The following is a 23,023-nucleotide window of genomic DNA, read 5'->3' as shown; positions in this document are numbered from 1 at the left end:
ATACTTTTTTACCTTGTAATGCACTGTGCTCAAGGGTATATCCTGCACATAACATACATCTAACAATCTAACACTACTGTAATTCTAATGTGTGAATTATTTATCAAAGACAGTGACAAACTTTGATGCCCTAAATGAAAATTAACAGATTCTGACAGTCAGTATTAACAGATGGAAGAGACTTTTTTTCAGTGGACTAGAGTGTCTGTTTCACCTGTTTTGAAAATCAATCTGACCTACCTGCTTAAGACCAGGCACGTCCTGATTTTGCCAAGTCCTCGTTGTCCTGAGACCAATATTTTTGTATGATGACCCTGGGACAACAACTGCCTCAGCCAATCAAAGTTTATGACGTCATCACTATGCGCGCAGTGCAGAGTCCGCCAAAATAACAGTAACGCCCCTCTTACAAATTCAAAGAAAAGAAAAACTGTCCTGCATCTGCAAGCACCGTGATACCAGAGAAGATAGCAAGTAAAAAGGTAAGACCACAACTTTTTATTTTCTCGTATAAATTTATATCAGTATATTAATGATAGTACAATTCATATTTATTTTTAGATTATTTTTTACCACCGAAGTTTTAACGTTAGTTTGCATTGGAAAGTTAGCCTAAATAGCCGTTCCTACTAGTCCAGACTGATTCGGTTAAAACAGTCTGATAAATGTTGTTTTTACTTTTATTTAATTTTTTATTTTGTCCCAAACTATAAAAAGGCTGCGATTAAATAGTGGCCGTATCGCGATCTTATTTTCTGCCGGTTTAGCGCTCGGACTGCCGCCTCTCTTAATATTTCTCTCGTTAACATGTAAAGTTACATCACTGTGCCATTGTCCATTTCCATTTCGTTGCATCCAGTAGCAGTCAAAGACAAACGTCCGAAATGCGGAACAAAACAGCGCTAGTTTGCTCGCCGCACGGACCATTCAGCTCGGTCCACCATCAGACAGTACTGCAATTCGCTGCGAGATCCAGGTAGAAGCGATTTATTACTAATCTATTACTGTAATAATCCGTGATCACTGATTTATTGTTACATATGAATATGATGACCTTAAGTCATTACTGATTTATTCTGTTACATATGAATATGATGACCTCAAGTCATTACTGATTTATTCTGTCAAATATGAATATGATGACCTCAAGTCATTACTGATTTATTCTGTTACATATGAATATGATGACCTCAAGTCATTACTGATTTATTCTGTCAAATATGAATATGATGACCTCAAGTCATTACTGATTTATTCTGTTACATATGAATATGATGACCTCAAGTCATCACTGATTTATTGTTACATATGAATATGATGACCTCAAGTCATTACTGATTTATTCTGTTACATATGAATATGATGACCTCAAGTCATTACTGATTTATTCTGTTACATATGAATATGATGACCTCAAGTCATTACTGATTTATTCTGTTACATATGAATATGATGACCTCAAGTCATTACTGATTTATTCTGTTACATATGAATATGATGACCTCAAGTCATTACTGATTTATTCTGTCAAATATGAATATGATGACCTCAAGTCATTACTGATTTATTCTGTTACATATGAATATGATGACCTCAAGTCATTACTGATTTATTCTGTCAAATATGAATATGATGACCTCAAGTCATTACTGATTTATTCTGTTACATATGAATATGATGACCTCAAGTCATCACTGATTTATTGTTACATATGAATATGATGACCTCAAGTCATTACTGATTTATTCTGTTACATATGAATATGATGACCTCAAGTCATTACTGATTTATTCTGTTACATATGAATATGATGACCTCAAGTCATTACTGATTTATTCTGTCAAATATGAATATGATGACCTCAAGTCATCACTGATTTATTGTTACATATGAATATGATGACCTCAAGTCATTACTGATTTATTCTGTTACATATGAATATGATGACCTCAAGTCATCACTGATTTATTGTTACATATGAATATGATGACCTCAAGTCATTACTGATTTATTCTGTTACATATGAATATGATGACCTCAAGTCATTACTGATTTATTCTGTTACATATGAATATGATGACCTCAAGTCATTACTGATTTATTCTGTTACATATGAATATGATGACCTCAAGTCATCACTGATTTATTCTGTTACATATGAATATGATGACCTCAAGTCATTACTGATTTATTGTTACATATGAATATGATGACCTCAAGTCATTACTGATTTATTGTTACATATGAATATGATGACCTCAAGTTATCACTGATTTATTCTGTTACATATGAATATGATGACCTCAAGTCATCACTGATTTATTGTTACATATGAATATGATGACCTCAAGTCATTACTGATTTTTTGTTACATATGAATATGATGACCTCAAGTCATCACTGATTTATTCTGTTACATATGAATATGATGACCTCAAGTCATTACTGATTTATTCTGTTACATATGAATATGACCTCAAGTCATCACTGATTTATTCTGTTACATATGAATATGATGACCTCAAGTCATTACTGATTTATTCTGTCACATATGAATATGATGACCTCAAGTCATCACTGATTTATTGTTACATATGAATATGATGACCTCAAGTCATCACTGATTTATTCTGTTACATATGAATATGATGACCTCAAGTCATCACTGATTTATTGTTACATATGAATATGATGACCTCAAGTCATCACTGATTTATTGTTACATATGAATATGATGACCTCAAGTCATTACTGATTTATTCTGTTACATATGAATATGATGACCTCAAGTCATTACTGATTTATTCTGTTACATATGAATATGATGACCTCAAGTCATCACTGATTTATTCTGTTACATATGAATATGATGACCTCAAGTCATCACTGATTTTTTGTTACATATGAATATGATGACCTCAAGTCATCACTGATTTATTCTGTTACATATGAATATGATGACCTCAAGTCATCACTGATTTATTCTGTCACATATGAATATGATGACCTCAAGTCATTACTGATTTATTGTTACATATGAATATGATGACCTCAAGTCATCACTGATTTATTGTTACATATGAATATGATGACCTCAAGTCATCACTGATTTATTGTTACATATGAATATGATGACCTCAAGTCATCACTGATTTATTCTGTTACATATGAATATGATGACCTCAAGCCATCACTGATTTATTGTTACATATGAATATGATGACCTCAAGTCATTACTGATTTATTTTAGATTGCTTCGGGGGTACCGCGGCGGAGTAATCCAGTACCTTTGTGATTCTTCATTGACATAAACAGAGAGAAGTAGTTCCGGCTACAATGTTCTTCCGCACAACGCAAGCAGTTCTGTTTATTAACCGCTAGAGCGTCAAAAGTTCCCTACTGCAGCTTTAAATGTATTTCAACTTTCAGTTCACTGTAACATCTTGGAATCCAAAATTCCAGATGGATCTAAGATATTACAGTTTGCTCAAAAAAACTTTTCCTCATGATTATATAATGACCTATACAATATAATGAGATAAGATCTATCATTAAAAACTGTCTGTTACTTCTGTATTTAAAGGGCACCAAGTGACCAAGAGCACACAATGGAAGGTATGATTTCACTTAAGGGGGATTGCTTCTCCATAACCTACATGATAAGCAACTTATTTTACAGCATGTTGTTATAAAAATACCTTTACAATGTATTCAGATCTGCATTTCCCATATTTATTGTTAATGAAAATTAGTGTGGTTGCAAAATGTGTCATTTATTAATTATTATTCATCTGCGTAGATAAGACATTAAGGTGTCTCCAAAACAAGAGCCCAAGATTCACATTAGGAAGTGTGGGGCCATATGACATTCAAGTGAACAGTTTGAACATTTTAATGAGGGATGAGCAAGTTTCTGACGAGGTAAATTATTATCCGTTATAAATTCTTACACTTATTTTCTGTCACGTATTTCCTACCACCAAAACAAGCCACCATGGCCTACTTCTAGAATTTAGCCTTCAAACATGTTTTCTGTTCTACTCGTCCACTGGAGTTCTGTATATTTTTAACTAAATATTTTTTTACAAAATGTATTTGCTTGCCGGGTTAGGTTTTTTTTTCTACATAGTTAAAGAGAATGAAAAAGGACTAGTGATATAAATGATTCAAAACAATTCTGTGTGACAAAAAAATAGAGCAGTTATTTTTTTTTACTTATTTATTTTAAATCTCACATTTGTCCTTGAAATATTCAGGTCATGAATTCCATATGTGATATCCTTAGCAAGGTAAGTGAAATTTTATCAGCAATATCTTGAAGAGTACACCTAAATAAGCATAATATTAATAATAAAATAGAAATTAATGATACACATACGAATATAATTTTAAAACTGTACAGTTCAGCTTGATTTGTAACGTTAATATATTCAACTCTGTTGAAATGGAAAACAATATTTTGTTTTGCCTTAAAACAGGATCGCCCAGGTGTTGTACATATCAATTGTCAGGCACTCACGAAAATACTGGATGGATCTAAAAGGGCAAAGAGCCACTATTTTCTCAAGGTATATCACTGTTATTTATTTATTTATTCTTTTTTAGGTATTATATTAATGAATAGCTTCTAGGCTCATCAAAGCATCCTGATTCTGTAGATGATTGTCACATGCACTTCTCTAAATCAACAGAACAACATTTTGGAAAGGGCAACAGAGGTGTTTGGAGTGTATCTCGAGAATGGCAATCACTGGAGCTTTTTTGTGAGTCAAACCTTTTTGAGGATAAAACATTTTCGCATGTAGATTCTATTTTATTCTTGCCTAAAAAAAAATGACATATAGCCCCCATATAGGATCACTCATTTTAATAGATATGTCTACCTCTGCTAGCATAGAGCATAGACATAATGTGCAACATAGTTCAGGTATATTCAGTGTTTCCCACAGCCTTACACTCTATTCGTGGCGGCACTCCGCAAATTCATTTTCTGCCAACAGGTCACACTTTAATAGCAGGAGAGGTAGAAGTTTCACCGGTAACGGCTCCAGTAACAGCAGCTCTGAGCTCACAAATGCTGCGGGAAACCCTGACATTTCTAAACTTTCAAGAAAAAAAAAAAACTAATATATATTATTACATGTTCAAATTATGAATAAAATGTTTCATATTATTATAAGCTACACCACACATTAATCCTTTTGTTCCCCTTAAATGTTCCTGGTAATTAAAATTACTAGGTCAGTTTAGCCCCCCTTGGCTTCAAACTCTTAAGGCAGGGTCTTCAGTTGGTCTGGGAGGGTCACTTACCTGCTGAGTTTACCAACACACTTGATTAAAATTTTCTTGTATGCCTAGTGAGACCTTAATTAGCAGGTTCTTGTGTATTTAATTGTCCAAACATGCAGTCCTGAAATGCTCAAAGTTCCATGCTCCAACATACAATTAAACTCACAAGAACCAGGTGCATTATTTCATGTTATCTATATCAAATGTCTATATCATATCTATTCAAATGAGAGATCCTATATGGGGGCTATAAAATGTTTGTCATTCTTTGGTTTGCCACTGAATTTCAGAGGGCTGGTGGCTTCATTACCTCCTTCCAGTGCCCTGTAATACAACAAGAAAGAATGCGCCTGGTTCTTGTGAGTTTTATTGTATGTTAGAGCTAAACTTTGCAGGAAAGCGATTCCTTTGGAGACCTCTGCTCTTAGGTGTTAGGATCATATAAACTGGTGCAATTTCCTGCTGGTGTGAGTTGTTGGAGCATGGCACTTTGAGAATGTCAGGACTACATGTTTTGCCATAAGGCAGAGTGAATGGTATTGCAATAATTGTCTTATGGTTATTATAACTTCATATATTTCTGTTTTAGCATTGCAATGTTGACAGAAGGTGCATCACCTACTTTAACTCACTTGGAGAGACAGAGTGGCAATGCCAAGCAATTGCTCAGCACTGGTCGTAAGTATTCATTGTTTTGTTTAAAAGTCTACTTTAAGTGCCAATTTATCTAAAATGGCAGTACCTGCTAGTACTATAATTAATTTTCCAGCTGACCCGATTTCTAATCAAATGCCTCACATCCACAACTCACATAGTATCCAGTATACAGTCCCACTGTTGCACAATTAGTTCCCGTGACTAGCACAAGTACTCCTCACTGTATCTTAAGTTTGTTATTAGGACACACAAAAAAGAGTAGATTATGACAAAATGTTTATTTTGAAATTAATTGTTGGAATTGTATGCTAGTGGCAATTGTGATTTTGTTGATTTACAGTGCATTTGCAGCCTCAAGGGGAGTAAAAGGAGAGTGGGACCTCAAAACCACAAAACATAATTTGCAAACCGATTCAGTGTCATGTGGTATCCACACACTTGCAGTAAGTTATCAAGCATAGATCATTGCATGCATGTTTTTTAAACAAATTAAATTTAAACTTATTATCATACATAATCTTCCTTTGTACATGGTTTTATTAAAGTGCCAATAATTGTCAGATTCTGTAGTGACAGATAAGTTTCTTTCTATCTTATTTTTATTCTTTAAAAATGTTTGTCTTCCTTTAAGTTTGCCACTGAATTTCTGAAGGCTGGTGGATTTATAACCTCCTTCCAGTGCCCTGTAATACAACAGGAAAGAATGCGCCTGTCCTCACATTTGTTTGAATCTTTAGGTATGTGCCTTATTGATGGAAATGTTTTAAATGGGTATTATTATACATTTAAAAGTTCTGAGATTTGGCCCCTTGCCATATTTATTGCTCATTTAAAACTGTTGTTGAAGGATACTGGGTAATCAGATCTTCCATTGTCAGTCAAATAAGTAAAGTAACAGGCCACTGTTGAATAAGTAAATGTATATTTATTCAATCAAAATAAATAAATAAAAATCTATAAACCAAAGTGCATGCAAGCAAAAAAAAAAAAATTAATAAACACTTTTTTTTGTATATGTTTACAGATCGAACCAAAAAATGTGGAATTTGTGCCAAAAATATTTCAGGAAGAAAGAAAGTAAGTGCATTTATGTATGTATATGTATATATAAGTTATTTATTTTTTGTATATTTTTGCTGTCGTTTTAGGGCCACAAATCTACTTATAACTTTGCTACATTTGTTTGCCATTTATACCTTCATTACCTCGATTAACTGAATTGAACTCATCAAAGCTGTAGTTTTGCACAGTTATGTGGGATAGCTTTAAATAGTCTCTCTTATGGCACTAGGACACATATATCTCAAACTTTACGAAAATCAGGCAAATACATTTTTAAGTTAAGGTTCCGTATTTCTGCTGATGTAAGTTGATGTAAAAATCATAATATGCTTCTGATAGCTGTGCTGTAAATAAGTATATTACACATAACCCTTTCACAAGCTCGCCTTCCGAAAATTGGACCCTTGACATATTTCTTGCTCATTTAATACTATTACTTTCCATTATTTGTGAATTAAATGTGTATTTACTGTATGCATATGGATTCACACTGTATGAAAGTTTAAAGTCAGATGATCAGTGGGTTGAGTTAAGTGTATTGACTGGGTAATTTGGGTCAATGTATAGAATATAATTTTTTTAAGCATTTACTGTATTAAAACCTTATCAACAGATTGTTAAAATAATCTATTTTAACAGCCTTATATATATATATATATATATATATGAGACTTGTATACATGAGGTTCACATCCCTATTGTATATGTGATTTCACTGTATTTTGTTTTAACAGATGGCATGTACCTGTGGGGCAGTGCTGCATGTACTGTGTGCAGCCACACCCATGTGCTACATATGTCAAGGTAAAACTGTATTTGAATTGTCTCATCACGCATGCACATACGGTACATTAAGCAATCTCCTTTGTCCTGTTATCAATGCACATACAATGAGGGTATGCATGGTTCCCTAACAAGTGGCAAATGTGGTTTGATTGTCTGTTTAATGAGTAAATCTAAGAAGTAATGTCATAACAGAAGTGAACTCTACTGCATGGCTCTTTTATCTCAACAAATGAAAATGTAATGCAAAAATGCAATTAGTATTTTTTATTCACATAGACTTTGCTTACTCACTCATTCCAGTAACATTAAACACCAAAAAGGTTTTGCACTCATCTTGTTTTCTTTATGACTGTAGTGATGTTTTTATGCACTAGTCATAAGCACATTTGTTGTAGGTGATGTCACAAAATTTAGTGTATAACCTTCTATACAGAAGACAGCAACCCATTGGCACAAATCTCTTTGCCTGCATCAGATACTGCAGCACACTCAGGTAATTATATATTATATTAATGACTTTTTTGTTATTGACTGGTTGGATCTCTTGCACCAGTTGTTATGAAGTCTCATTTAGATTATCTCTCACATTTATGTATTCTGTTTAACACAGCTGACCCAGACGTGTTAGTTGAGACCTCTGCATCTGATGAAGGCTCTGCACTACAACAGGGTAACTTTTCTAATTCTTGCATTTGACTGACCTAACTGAACTTTGGCTAAACCTCATTTGCACTATTACAGTCACTTCACCTGGGATAGCCATTTTCCAAATTAGTTTTCAATTCATATTCGATGAGTCAGTGTAAACACTATGCACATTTGCAGGCCCAAACAAGGCCCTAGTTCTCATATATGGTCTGTTTGTTGTTATTTTCTCTAGTGGTCAACCGATATATCAGTCGATATTTGTCATTTTTCATATCAGAAATCATGTCAGAAAAGGAGTGTCTGAGTTTAGTTTGTTTGTGTTAGACACAAGTATTGTTTGTTTAGAAACAGGTGTTGTTAGCTAGTAATCACACATTCTGACATATTTTTGAACAAAAGAGAAAGTTATATCCATGTTGGAGGCCATAGGTAAACCTGTGGCCTGTTGCAGCGAGGAAGAGATGGAGGAAACCAAGAAGGAAGAGAGGCATAAGCACAATGGAGAAAGACATAGGGAACACGAGGGAGTGCAGGAAAAAGAAAAGAAAGTGTATAAAGTTTTAGGAAGGCTAACAGCACAAGGAAAGACCTACCAGGTAGATGAAGATGAGCTGAAGTGAAGAGTCAAAGGAGAAAACATGTCCACAAACATGTTCAGAGCATTAATAAGGGTTTGTATTGCTTACATTTACGTATAAAAGCACAAAAGTAGTTATAAGATGTAGTGGCCAAATAAAATAGTTTAAGGGCTGCAAGTTAATAAGAAGCATAAATATCACTGTTTTTTAAATGCAAGGTGCATCATCTTGGATTATTAGTGGTCACAAATCATACACAGTTTGCCACATTGCCTCTTATGGCTATTTATAGAATACATGAGTGATATTTAGAAAGCTCTCTGCTCACATGCTTTGCATCTGTGACACTGTACTTGTTTATGCATAGGTTGGCAAAAAAGATGTTCCACCCAATGTGCTGCAGCAGCCTAGAAAGGCAAAGACAAAGGTGACGATATTCAGCACTTTAACAGAGGGAGAGGCGGAAGACCTTGCCAAGGGGTTTGGAATGGCACTGACCAAACTTGTGCCAAAAGACCAACTACTTTCTGGGATACATGAAGAGGACATCCCAGCAACACTGTAAGTATGTCTGTGTAAGCTCTCTTTCTTCCTCTGTTTGGTATCATGTCTTATAATATATTGGTGGCTGCACCTTTCTTTATTGGCTATGAGGAAAACATCCAGGAGTGAGTTAAGATGTGACACTGTATATCAGTATTTATTTTCCCAAAGAAATATGAATTATTTATTGTATTCAGCCTGACATCCTTTTTGAAAAATAATGATTTTTAAACTTATGTCTGCTTTGCTGAACATTTAAATACATTTTAAGGATTGGGCATCTTGAATGTTGTTTTAATGTACGACCAATGGCAAAAGTTCCTTGGTTTTAAGGGCCATATTTACTAAGGGTTTAGCGCAAACCCTCTTTTGGCATTAAAATCTTACTGAATTTAAGTTTTTATTAGCACACAGTGAAAAAATAGCACTTTTTGTAGATGTTTTAGTTGTTTGTTAAACTTAACTGGCCTAATGTGCATTTTATTCTTACATTACCATTGTACAAACCTTTTTAGCCTGTCAACTAGTCCCTGTATCAAGAAGTCAGTTAATCAACTAGAGCAAAAAATGTAATGTCTTTTGTGATTTATAACAGAAAAGTGATGATAGCAGCTCAAGTAACATGTACATTTAAATATTGTTTTGCAGGAGAACCATTGAACAAATGAAGCTTAATGTGCAAAACCTTGGCCCTGAATCAGAGCTGGATTTGGCCACTCACCGCTTTGGACCTACAGCAGCTGATTTTTTCTTTTCCTTTTTAGAGGACTGTATGAAAAAAACTCAGCACCCATAAGGGGCACACATATACTAATGTGGAAGTCACATCATACAAATCAGTTCAGATTTGTAAACAAAAACAGGAAAGTTCAGATTACTTGATCATAATTTGATTTTTATTTCATTCTAGACAAATACAAAATACAAAGTTTTATTTTTGTGGTCAGTTTTATAGTAAATATATATTGGATTACTGAAGGTAACAGAGATGTATTAGATAACAAATACAAAGTTTGATAAAAATGGCAAAAATATGCACTTGAATAAAACATTTCTTTTAAACTTTATTTGAATTACTTTTTTGGCCCACTGTTTGCTCTGTGTTTTCTTCTTGACTTAACAGGAAAACTTGATGTGACAGATGTCCTTGTTTTTGAGTTTGTTTCTCTGTCTGTCTTTCTTTTTCTTGTTGCAAACAGTGGATGTATTTTACGTGACATGTCCGCATCACAAAGTCTCCCAAATCCATTAATGTTCATACTTTCTTCTTTTGTTTGCACTTCTAGTTCATTCACTTTATGGGCAATATCCTCTGGAATTCTCTCCCATGTCTGTAGAATCTTCAGTACGCTTTCCAGTTTCCTGATAGTTGTACGACGCATATCTTCATATGCACTTTCATTCTCAATTTCATTTTGTATCGGCTCTACTGAATTGTTCATAGAACTTCTTGATTTTGTCTCAATCACCTCATTCAAAAGTCCCTTCGCAAGCAGTAGACAAGCACATATTTATGGTATGAGAAAGTACAGCAGTCACATATACTTGTCACAATACACGGTTTTGATGCTGCTCTTCCAAATAAGCTTTCAACCTCTATTGTTTTTTGAGGCTTTGCAGTAATGCTATACTTATTTGTTCGAATCAAGTTATTGGCATGGGCCTGCAGTTGTGTGTCCATGTCTGGAAAATTCTCAGGACCACAGCAAGTGAGAAGACTTAATAAAAAGAGATGCTTACACGTATGTGCCCTTTTACCAGCTTCACAACTGCAGAACTGTTCTGCAGGACACACACAGTAAACTACATGTGGATTATTCTCAGATGGAACATTGTATACATATGTTTCTTTTGAAGCTATGGTAATTTTCATGGCCCATCCATTCTCTAGCATCCTCTCAGCAGATTGCTTTATTTCTTCCATTTTGCATTCCAAAGGGTTACTGACCCTCCCAACAGACTGCAAATCCTGTATTATATTGAAGTACTTGTCAGTCTTGTTCAGCAGCACAGCAATCAAACGATCCAATCTACGATTGCGGATGCCACAGAGGAATTGGTATTTTAAACGGTGGAAGAAACTATAAGGGGGAAAATTTGATCAGAATGAAGTGCAGCAACAGGTTGGAATTATTACAATGTACACTTTTGAACAAATTAATAAATACTCAAAACACTACACTAGCTTCCAAAATACACTAGCAAGTCCAAAAATACATAATGCAGTAAACATGCATAAAAATTATAAATACCGTTCTATTAGATTGTTTGTGTCAGAGTCTCCATGCTTATAACATCTTCCGAAGTTAGACCACAGATGACCAATTGTCTCCCAGTGGTTCCTGAAGTACTTGCAGACATCTTTTAAGTTCTTAAACTGGCAGTGAAACATCTCAGATTTCTTCTTAAATTCATGTTCCTGTAAAAATGGACAAGGAAAATCATGTTTGACGTTATTAGTATAAGAACTGCAGACCTATACCCAAGTGTGTGCAGTTGGAGTACTAAGAATCTGTAATGTCCTTAATAGATAAAAATGTCTCAAACCATTTTTGGCCTATATTAAACATGATAGAATAAACAAATATAATAACACTGTTTGCAGTTACTAAAACAGTGACCCACCTGAAAATATCCATGATTGTACACCCAAGAAATGCAAGTCTGTGTATTCTTTCTCAAGGGGTCATTATTATAAATTCAATGATTATTTTGTCTTGTGGACTATATAAAGATATATGTAAAGATCTGTCATCTGAAATATCTTATTCAAGACAGAACTAAAATAAACTTATTAATTTAAAATAACATATTGCTGATACTGTAAAGTGTATGTAAACTTTTGACCTGAAGAGGCCAACAATTTAAATAACCTTTATTAATCATTATAAAACATGTAATGCTTAATAGATCACTATATATATATATATATATATATATATATATATATATATATATATATTTACATAGATAGAAATATGAGATGTGTTTATTAACTTATTTAACATTATGTAATTATGTAATAATTAACAGATGATTAATATAAATAGAGATGCTTACAAATGTATCAAATATAATGCTTACAGACATAAAGTGTACAAAAGTTTTGTTTAAAAGTTAGGGATCAGTAAGACTTTACAACCGTAATCTTTCATAATGTTATTACAATATAAAATTATGGTTTCCATTTTATTATCTTTTAAAATATAATTTATTTCTGTTATGTAAATCTGAATTTCCATCAGCCATTACTCCAGTATAAAGTGTCACATGATCTTCAGAAATCATTTTAATATGCTGATTTTTTTATTAAATAATCATATTAATCTGCCATATTATTATTATCATTTTAATTTTATTTTTGGAAACTTTTTTTCAGGATTATTTGATTTATAAAAAGTTAAAAAGAACAGCATTTATTCAAACTATAAATAGTTGCAAATAATGTAAATCTTTGCTATCACTTCTTATCAATAATGGTAGTGTATATTGTTAGAAAATATTTATATTTTAAATAAATAATGCTCTTCTTTTTAACTTTTTATTCATCAAAACAATCTTTAAAAAATTCAACTTTGATCACAGGAATAAATAACATTTTCATGTATATTAAAATATAATTTTTTTATTTTGCATAGTAATACATCTGCACACTGTCTGAGTAGTTGTTCATATATATGTATGTATGTATGTATGTATGTATATATATATATATATATATATATATATATATATATATATATATATATATATATACAGACACACACACACACACACACACACACGTACACAACATTTTATAAAAACTTTATACTTTATAAACGAAATATTGTTACAAGCTTGTTACCAAAGTTTCATGAATGTCACATTACAAGATAAAATTGTACTTTAAAACAATTGAAATAGAAACACACCGTTGAACAGGATTTCAGCTCTGACATGAACTGCATGATGTGCGCTCTTGAATCTGCCTTTTCAGGTCCACTCACACCAGATTCAGATCTTGACAGCCATCGAGTTACTGCCTGTGTGTAATAAATGGTGGGCAAATGGAAAGTAATTTAAACAGGTGAGAACTTCCATTGGCCTGACACTTGGCTAGAATTATTACAATCAATTGATGGCAACAATTTTTTACAGTTAAGGGTTACTCAAAACAAAACAACAAAAATATGTTATTACTATAGCCCAGGAAAACTTTGCCCCAAAAATGTATTTCTCCCAAAAAAATTAAAATAAAAACTGAATTAGGAGCCAAACTGTAATGTAATCAGGAATAATAATTAAAACTGTGCTGATGACTGGCAGACTGACATGAAGCCACTTTGAGGTTTATTACCCAGATAACATTAAGTCATTTTATAGGCTAGCTGTATTCTCAGTTGTATCTACATTATAGTTATTTTTTATCCACTGCTAATTTAGCCAATGGAAGTTAAATAACTAAATAATAACTGCAGTAAATGCTAAAACTGTTTGTAATATAAATTTTAACTCGTATTAATATTATAACCATATATTAATATTCATTTTAAAAAGAATTATATCTTAACTTCGTACTTACTTGTGTTACATGGTACCAACAGAGGAGAACGTCTGACTCATTGAATACCTTACGGATGGAATTGATTTCAGCCTGGTCTTTATCAACCATAAAGCACCTAATAAAAATAGAAACATTTTAAGCTTCAAGCCAGAGAAAAATATAACATATTACAGATATTTGCTGATAAAAATGCCTTATGTTTTATACTTTGTTGTTTACCATCTTTAGAAGTTACTAACCAAACCAATTTGTACTGTAACATCTACCAAGTAGCAAGTTTGGTCTAAATATGCTAAACCATTGCAGAAATATGGCCTTGAGTCCAAGTTTGCATGCCCTTCTTCGAATTTGTTTGCATGTTATTCAAGAATCGTTGGGTTTATCAAAAAGCTTCTGATAACTTTTTTTTACCAGCATAGTTTGAAGATTATCTGATTTGATTTTCTAGAAAATTGGAGCAACCATTTAAGGGAAGATTAGTTGTTGTTGTTTTTTTTGGGTGGGAAAAATTACCGGGAAAAATTTTATTTTATGGAAAAGGACATAGATAATTGCACAATTACATGATGGCAGCAACTGAATTGTACTGAGCCAAGGAATAAGGGAAAAAAATAATTTTGTTAAGAATTTACATTTAACATAAACATGAATTTGTACATGTGGTGGCACTGTAAAGTTTGGAGACATTTACTGCAGTTAATGGTGAAACTGTCCTCTATCAGTGTGGCAAATTTCATAACTTTCCCACAAAGCAGTTCTATGGGCGACCATAGACTCAAAATCGGTGCTCGACTCCTAATTACACAATCTGTGTAATACATATAGCCATGTGTTTTTAGACATCCTGTGCAGAGGATACACTTTGCTGTGCACTAGATTAAATATGGTACATTAATTGCAGTTGCTATGTACTCATTCAGGTGATCTTTGGTTGAACTGACCCTTTAAGAAACTGAGTATACCCAAAACAGTATTGAAACATTTATTGTATATATTAAAAAAACTATATTAAACATTTTAATTTAATTTATTCATTTCTGTTTGTATTTACCTCGGAGGTACAGGAAATGTTGGTTTCAGTTCTTCCAGTGCCAACTGAAGTGTCTCTTGCTTTTCATTCCCCAAGATGATATAGGTAACAGGGATTCCATGACCATGACTGTCCCTGACAAGTAATGTAAATAAAGGAAAACCGTACTGGTTGACACCATGTGTCGCATCCATAAAAACAATATCTCTTCCGTATTCTTGAAGGTTGTCTCTCATGGACGGTGTTTGCAGAACTATGACAAGATCTGTTTGAGGACTATAAGGCTGATAAAAAATAACATAGTCTTTAAAAGGGCCCTCCAGAAGGCGTGAGGTACTAGTGGCATCATCTTTGTGTTGCTGATTTTTTCGCATCATACATGTGCGAATATTTTCAATATCTTTTGGGGTAACAAAATAAGCTCGGTTGTTGAGATCAGTATGTCCTTGTTCTTTTGACCACTCATGTGATTTTAGGAGAATTGTATCTGGTTTAACACCAAGAGATATTAAATCCTGAATATGCTTGACTAGCTCTTGACTAATGTTTTCTAAGTGGCCCTCAGAAGAACTTGATGGGTCATGTCCTGAATGAATGGTGTAAAGCCTTTCGACTATAACCAGTTTGTTGAGCCAGTCTGTCCTCTTTTTAAAGGAAACATAGGCCTTGCATCCTTTGGCACGTCGACTTCGTTGCGTGCATGCTCCAGACCGTTTGCATGAAAACAAGAAATATCCATTTTTTTTGATTTTGCAAACTTGCAGAATTCACAGTCCTGAAGTTGGCATCTTTGGAGGTGTTTATGGTAGTGAGTCTTTGCTGTATAAATGCACAGGCATCTAAATCCTTTTCTAAAACATGGACTGTTATATCAGTCTCTTTTTTGTTTCCTTTAAAGCGCTCCTCTTTGTAGACCGTTGTTTTTATGAATTCCTCCATCTCTGATGTCGAAATCTAAAAAGCAAAGGGACCCGAAAAATTTGACTAAACATCAATAATGTCAAGTTAAAATCCATGATAATCTCAAGAAAACAATGCAATGCTTACTGTAACTTCTTCTAAACAGATTTAAAACCGTAATAATACATTAGCATTCATATGATGACTTTAGGTCATATTCATATGTAACAATAAATCAGTGATGACTTGAGGTCATCATATTCATTTGTAACAATAAATCAGTGATGACTTGAGGTCATCATATTCATATGTAACAGAATAAATCAGTGATGACTTGAGGTCATCATATTCATTTGTAACAATAAATCAGTGATGACTTGAGGTCATCATATTCATATGTAACAATAAATCAGTGATGACTTGAGGTCATCATATTCATATGTAACAGAATAAATCAGTAATGACTTGAGGTCATCATATTCATATGTAACAATAAATCAGTGATGACTTGAGGTCATCATATTCATTTGTAACAATAAATCAGTAATGACTTGAGGTCATCATATTCATATGTAACAATAAATCAGTGATGACTTGAGGTCATCATATTCATATGTAACAATAAATCAGTGATGACTTGAGGTCATCATATTCATATGTAACAGAATAAATCAGTGATGACTTGAGGTCATCATATTCATTTGTAACAATAAATCAGTGATGACTTGAGGTCATCATATTCATATGTAACAATAAATCAGTAATGACTTGAGGTCATCATATTCATATGTAACAATAAATCAGTGATGACTTGAGGTCATCATATTCATATGTAACAATAAATCAGTGATGACTTGAGGTCATCATATTCATATGTAACAGAATAAATCAGTGATGACTTGAGGTCATCATATTCATATGTAACAATAAATCAGTGATGACTTGAGGTCATCATATTCATATGTAACAATAAATCAGTGATGACTTGAGGTCATCATATTAATTTGTAACAAAAAATCAGTGATGACTTGAGGTCATCATATTCATATGTAACAATAAATCAGTAATGACTTGAGGTCATCATATTCATATTTGACAGAATAAATCAGTAATGACTTGAGGTCATCATATTCATATGTAACAGAATAAATCAGTAATGACTTGAGGTCATCATATTCATATTTGACAGAATAAATCAGTAATGACTTGAGGTCATCATATTCATATGTAACAGAATAAATCAGTAATGACTTGAGGTCATCATATTCATATTTGACAGAATAAATCAGTAATGACTTGAGGTCATCATATTCATATGTAACAGAATAAATCAGTGATGACTTGAGGTCATCATATTCATATGTAACAATAAATCAGTGATGACTTGAGGTCATCATATTCATATGTAACAGAATAAATCAGTAATGACTTGAGGTCATCATATTCATATGTAACAATAAATCAGTGATGACTTGAGGTCATCATATTCATATGTAACAGAATAAATCAGTAATGACTTGAGGTCATCATATTCATATGTAACAGAATAAATCAGTGATCACGGATTATTACAGTAATAGATTAGTAATAAATCGCTTCTACCTGGATCTCGCAGCGAATTGCAGTACTGTCTGATGGTGGACCGAGCTGAATGGTCCGTGCGGCGAGCAAACTAGCGCTGTTTTGTTCCGCATTTCGGACGTTTGTCTTTGACTGCTACTGGATGCAACGAAACGGAAATGGACAATGGCACAGTGATGTAACTTTACATGTTAACGAGAGAAATATTAAGAGAATTTGTGGAGGCGGCAGTCCGAGCGCTAAACCGGCAGAAAATAAGATCGCAATACGGCCACTATTTAATCGCAGCCTTTTTATAGTTTGGGACAAAATAAAAAATGAAATAAATGTAAAAACAACATTTATCAGACTGTTTTAACCGAATCAGTCTGGACTAGTAGGAACGGCTATTTAGGCTAACTTTCCAATGCAAACTAACGTTAAAACTTCGGTGGTAAAAAATAATCTAAAAATAAATATGAATTGTACTATCATTAATATACTGATATAAATTTATACGAGAAAATAAAAAGTTGTGGTCTTACCTTTTTACTTGCTATCTTCTCTGGTATCACGGTGCTTGCAGATGCAGGACAGTTTTTCTTTTCTTTGAATTTGTAAGAGGGGCGTTACTGTTATTTTGGCGGACTCTGCACTGCGCACATAGTGATGACGTCATAAACTTTGATTGGCTGAGGCAGTTGTTGTCCCAGGGTCATCATAAAAAAATATTGGTCTCAGGACAACGAGGACTTGGCAAAATCAGGACGTGCTTAAGACCAGAAGTTAATTCTGTCATCTTTACAACTCGAGTCTAAGCAAATCTAATCAGGCAGGAGGGAAAAACTGTTGGGATGTGCTACCACTGCAATATATGTAAGGAAAACATTCATAGTGCATCTTGTCATGCAGGAAATACCCATTGTGATGTGCTTACCCAAAACCATATTCTTAAATCAAAGGATGTGTAGGCCCTATATTGTGTGGGCATACTAGGTTTTTAGTACACCTTGTCTGTGTATTTTATATGTTTGTGTGAAACTGAAAATGGAGAACAGGGGTGGGTGGCGGGGGCGACACAGAGCGATTCATGGCTTTGAGTCAAAATGCTGAGCCCTCAGGGATGGAACGGCCTCTTACACCTCTCTGGTGCTGCTTAATCTTCACTGCAGGGTCACATGGTGCATATGACCAAATGTGTCCATAATGAACTTCACAACTAATATAGGCAATTGCTGTTTTTCTTGATCGCACGATTGAGTACTTTTTAATGCTTGATGTACAGCAGTTACCCAGAACCAGTGTTTTTATACTAAATTCATATAGGTTAAGCAAAACTACATTTCATGTCACATTTTTTAAAGGTATGGGCAAAATTACAATACAGATTGATTCCAATTACAACATGTCAACACAAAATATAGCTTTCAGCCCACAGACTTGACTTGAGGTATTATAATGCCTTACATTTATTTTCTACCCACAAAATATATAATTTTGCAGCGTAGCATGAAACCATGCAATTTTTATAATCCTATAATACCATGATATTGCTGACATAATTGATCCAAACAAACACGGATAAAGTGACTGTCAGGAAGGATTCAAAATGTACTGGTGTTCTATTAAAAACATGACTACAACATCACTTAAGACACATCATTTAAGGACAATTACATGCTCATTTGAGCAGATGATTATTCTGTTGTATCACTTTTATGAAGTAAGCTTAGAGATGGTTTAATTAGAGAGAAAAAAATCTGCTAAAATTTAGATGTAAATGTAATTATATTTGATTTAATTCAAGGCAAATAGATTAAAAAAAAAAAAAAAACGTTTTTCACAATTTTTTCATTTCATGTGCATTACTGAATAAGAAATAGTGAGGCAGTCATCATCTTCATCTTCATCAAAAAAAAAAGAAAAAAAGAAGTTGGGTCTGGTAAAAAAAAAGTTATTTCTAAATCCACTTTAGACCCTATAGGTGTGATATGCCGATAGCACTGCTGGCTTGAGTGGATCATATTCCTGTTTTTTCCTGAACTGGCACTTAGAAAGGCCCAGTCACATTGCATGTGGATTATCCCGATATATGAGAAATTTGCTTCCTAAGCTTGCACAGAAACAATGTGCTCCACATGGTTTTAGATAAAAACCCTAGCGAGGAATCACTTTTTGATGTTGAGGTAGAAACCTGTACATCGTGTCAAAACACATTAGCCTTATCAGAAGAAAAGGTCTGAAGTTCTCCATCCATTGGGAATGTGTGTGTGTGTGAGAGAGAGAGAGAGAGAGAGAGATGGCCTGGGGATATAATGAAGAGGATGAGAACTAACAAACTGTATACAGCAGGAAGCAGACATATACAAAAAAACACATAATTGGTAACAGGTTGAGATCATAAAGCCAGTCGTCACTCCAAATCTCAATAGTACAGTGATAATGACCTGGTGTTGAGATGGTAAAATTACATCGATGGCATTTTAGCTAATGCTTTGATCTGTAGCAATTTTTGAAAGTGGTGTCATTCATATTTATGAACCCCTTTGATAGTTAAAAATTTGGTCAACAGTGACTTTAGTTTTTATGTGCCAGAGGGAAATGTTATGGTCTGGAATAAGAATAAGGTGGAACTTTAATGCAATGTGATGTGTCTCCTGCATTTCCACAATGTTAAACAGTGCAATAATTATTGTATACAGTAATTTATACAGTAATTTACAGTAACTGAGCACTATATCCAAAACAAAACATTTATCCTGCTTAATCATTAAACTTGGTGTTCATGAAATGTTATTCATCTATCAAAGCTAAATTGACTCCACAAACAATTCAATGTGTCTGTTTTTCTAACTAATTACTAACTAATCCGATTACACTAATTCACTCGTAAAAAATACTGCTAAAAGCATTAGTGAATACCTGAATTTATGATTTGCCAAGCTGATATAACAGAGATGTTACACCAATTCAGCGTGACTCCCTTCCAAATCAAAATTCTGAGCTGATGAATAAATCTGTTTGAAATTAAATCAAGAGACTTGGACGGGGGCCAGTGCATGCTATTGTGCTGATGTTCCCATTATGAAATTGTTGAAGACCATTCTCTTACAGGAAGGTTCACCGTGTTCTAATAAAGGGTTAACACACTGTTCAAAACATAAAACTAGGCTTAAAGAAGAAATGTGGAATACAGTATTTCATTGAATATAGCCTAAAATTGCCATAACCAGTGATTTGGGGGCCCCAGGCAAAATATAGGAATTGGACCCTATATATTTGTACACATTTACCTAGATCAGCCTTTTTTGATGTGATGCTTGCTGCTGCACAATTATGCCTCACAGTTGTATCCAATGTTTCCAATTTTTTTTTTTTTTTGTTTTTTAATGTACGTTATAATGGCTTTCTTTTATGCTTTAAACCACGAAATAGCAATTGATTTACAGCTTTCACAAAAACTAAATAAATTCTAAAACTATAAACTTTTTAAAAGTTATTATTATTATTTTTTTAAAGAAGATAGATAAGTCTGAAATATAAATTATAATATTCATTTAAAACAGGATTGTGTGTGTGGATTTTCGCATTGGTCTGAACAAAAACTGCAGATGGGATAATTGAAAATGCACATTCATTCTCTGCCAGCAGTAAGCACATTTGGAACATCAGAAATACATAAGTTTCCCCTGTAACGACTGTAAACAAAGCAGGGCTGCGCTCATAAACTCTACTTTATCAGATAAAATGAAAATGTCACCGAAACTTTTCTGAAGACAGTTGGCACCCTTCAGAGATTCATTCATATAAAAACTTGAATTAGTGAGAATGAGAAAAAATATAGTCTATACTGATGAGGAGAAACGTCCACTGATGAGTTTTTAGCGTAAGCCTCTGTGCCAAAGGCTGTCTAATTCTAAACTTTAAAATATACTTATTTCAGTTATTTTAACTACAAATTTAAATGAAAATGAAAAAATAATGAAATGTAAATTAAACATTTACACGCCTGTAATGATTATATAAACCAAACAAGTAACTGTGTTTGTGTCCTCTACTTGGGTCCTTCTCATAAATATGTATGCTGCATTTAAAACAAAAAAACATTTAATATGCACTGTTGCACAATATTTAATTACAGCTTCAGATACATTATATTTTCATTTGCTACAAGCAGGATACATGAGAAGTGTGTTCAGCTCTGACACACAGACGGTTGTCGTTGTGATAAACACTGTAAAAACCAGCCATTCTCATGTCAGCGCTTAATGCGCATCTCGTATATGAAAAGCATTTAGAGGGCCCTTGGCTTTTGGGGCATGCGCTCAGTCATTCAATAACCCAGATTCATCAGCATTAGAATGAAGGTACAGTACGAACAGATGTGTATCCAAACATCTTGTTATTAATCCAGCAGACCTGTTGTACAAAAACCTTTTCTGCGCACATAAATATGCAGATTGTACTGAATAAGACCTATTTCAAATACGTGTTCTGAACACTCCCATTCGTCTGCCATTGGTCAGACAATAAGATAGTCCCACTCAGGCTCACCCCATTAGGTAAAATTATGTTGCTTGTAGGGTGGGTCTGGATACTTCACAAACATTGATATCACACGTTGCGATCAAGTCACAGAGACACAGTGTTTACACAGTCTTTTCGGAGAAAATAAGCTTCAAATGGCTTACTTATATCTGTCTCTGCCTATTAAGCTGTCATAGGAGAAAATATTTTAACATCGAAAAAATTGCAAAACTTCAGCTCTTACAAACCACTGCTCTTGGGCCATCTGAATGTCTGCAGCAATAATAGGTGTGAAAACTGATGATAATGTAGATGTGAGACTGGATAAATCTTACCCTGTGGCTGATGTAAATAAACTTCATCATTCTCAGAAGAAAATGCACTGTGCTGTTTTTTTTTGTTTTTGTTTTTTTCTGGGAGCTGGACAGGGAATGAGGCAGTGTTAGTGCATCCTGTCATCTGATGCTGTGGCGGGGATGGGTCACAAACAGCTCCATACTCAGGGCACTGCTGCCAGTACGTTGGCTCCTGCCCTCTCCTGATTCATATTACTCAGAGGCCCAAGCGAGAGCCCTCGCTTTGTCATATCCTTACGTAAGTCCTGAGTTTCTTTACCCTATAGATGTGAGTACTGGGCTTGAGGCTTTATCATATGGTGCTCTTGCTTTCCGCACTCTATCCGCTCAGCCACGGGCTTCAAGCTCCAAAACTTCCCCCTCACTGGAACTCCTTTCCCCCAATACAAAAGAAATTGCCAGGTGTGGTTTGAGCGGACCGATAGCAACAGGGATGCTGCTGACATTTTGTCAAGAGAATGGTGCGGCATCAAGTGCATGGCATGGACTCCAGGCTTTCCAAGAAGCTGCCAGGATGAGAGTGGGCGGCACTAGATTGCAA

At 34.0% G+C, this 23,023-nt stretch overlaps 2 protein-coding genes across 9 annotated transcripts; one reads left to right on the top strand and one right to left on the bottom strand.

Moving 5' to 3' along the window:
- Nucleotides 1-371: 371 nt before the first annotated feature.
- LOC113074321 (uncharacterized) lies at nt 372-10,630 on the top strand. 6 transcript variants are annotated; one of them, XM_026247127.1, is made up of 15 exons: nt 374-482; nt 863-976; nt 3,584-3,615; nt 3,800-3,921; nt 4,257-4,289; nt 4,479-4,568; nt 4,692-4,763; nt 5,879-5,967; nt 6,287-6,389; nt 6,578-6,683; nt 6,971-7,023; nt 7,743-7,812; nt 8,228-8,287; nt 8,405-8,464; nt 9,388-9,568. In XM_026247127.1, exons 2-15 carry the CDS (start codon nt 885-887, stop codon nt 9,429-9,431), a joined length of 1,026 nt encoding a protein of 341 aa, XP_026102912.1. In that variant the 5' UTR covers nt 374-482; nt 863-884; the 3' UTR covers nt 9,432-9,568. The 6 variants fall into 6 exon arrangements, 5 of the variants coding, with proteins under 5 accessions (XP_026102915.1, XP_026102912.1, XP_026102913.1 ...); XM_026247130.1 differs by lacking the exon at nt 863-976 and having other exon boundaries at nt 372-482; XR_003280632.1 differs by lacking the exon at nt 9,388-9,568 and having other exon boundaries at nt 8,190-8,287; nt 8,405-8,466.
- A 126-nt stretch (nt 10,631-10,756) lies between these two features.
- Nucleotides 10,757-18,367, bottom strand: LOC113074320 (uncharacterized). 3 transcript variants are annotated; one of them, XM_026247123.1, is made up of 7 exons: nt 18,145-18,367; nt 17,642-17,755; nt 15,161-16,093; nt 14,128-14,224; nt 13,478-13,588; nt 11,816-11,982; nt 10,757-11,644 (listed from the first exon to the last, which is right to left on the bottom strand). In XM_026247123.1, the coding sequence occupies exons 3-7, from the start codon at nt 15,514-15,516 to the stop codon at nt 11,038-11,040; spliced, it is 1,338 nt and encodes a 445-aa protein (XP_026102908.1). In that variant the 5' UTR covers nt 15,517-16,093; nt 17,642-17,755; nt 18,145-18,367; the 3' UTR covers nt 10,757-11,037. The 3 variants fall into 3 exon arrangements, with proteins under 3 accessions (XP_026102908.1, XP_026102909.1, XP_026102910.1); XM_026247124.1 differs by lacking the exon at nt 17,642-17,755; XM_026247125.1 differs by having other exon boundaries at nt 11,537-11,982.
- Nucleotides 18,368-23,023: the final 4,656 nt, after the last annotated feature.

This window comes from Carassius auratus, unplaced genomic scaffold (assembly GCF_003368295.1).
Source record: "Carassius auratus strain Wakin unplaced genomic scaffold, ASM336829v1 scaf_tig00014308, whole genome shotgun sequence".
NCBI classification, from domain to species: domain Eukaryota; kingdom Metazoa; phylum Chordata; class Actinopteri; order Cypriniformes; family Cyprinidae; genus Carassius; species Carassius auratus.
Note: the sequence above shows the minus strand (reverse complement) of the source record. Positions and strands in the feature narration are given on the sequence as shown.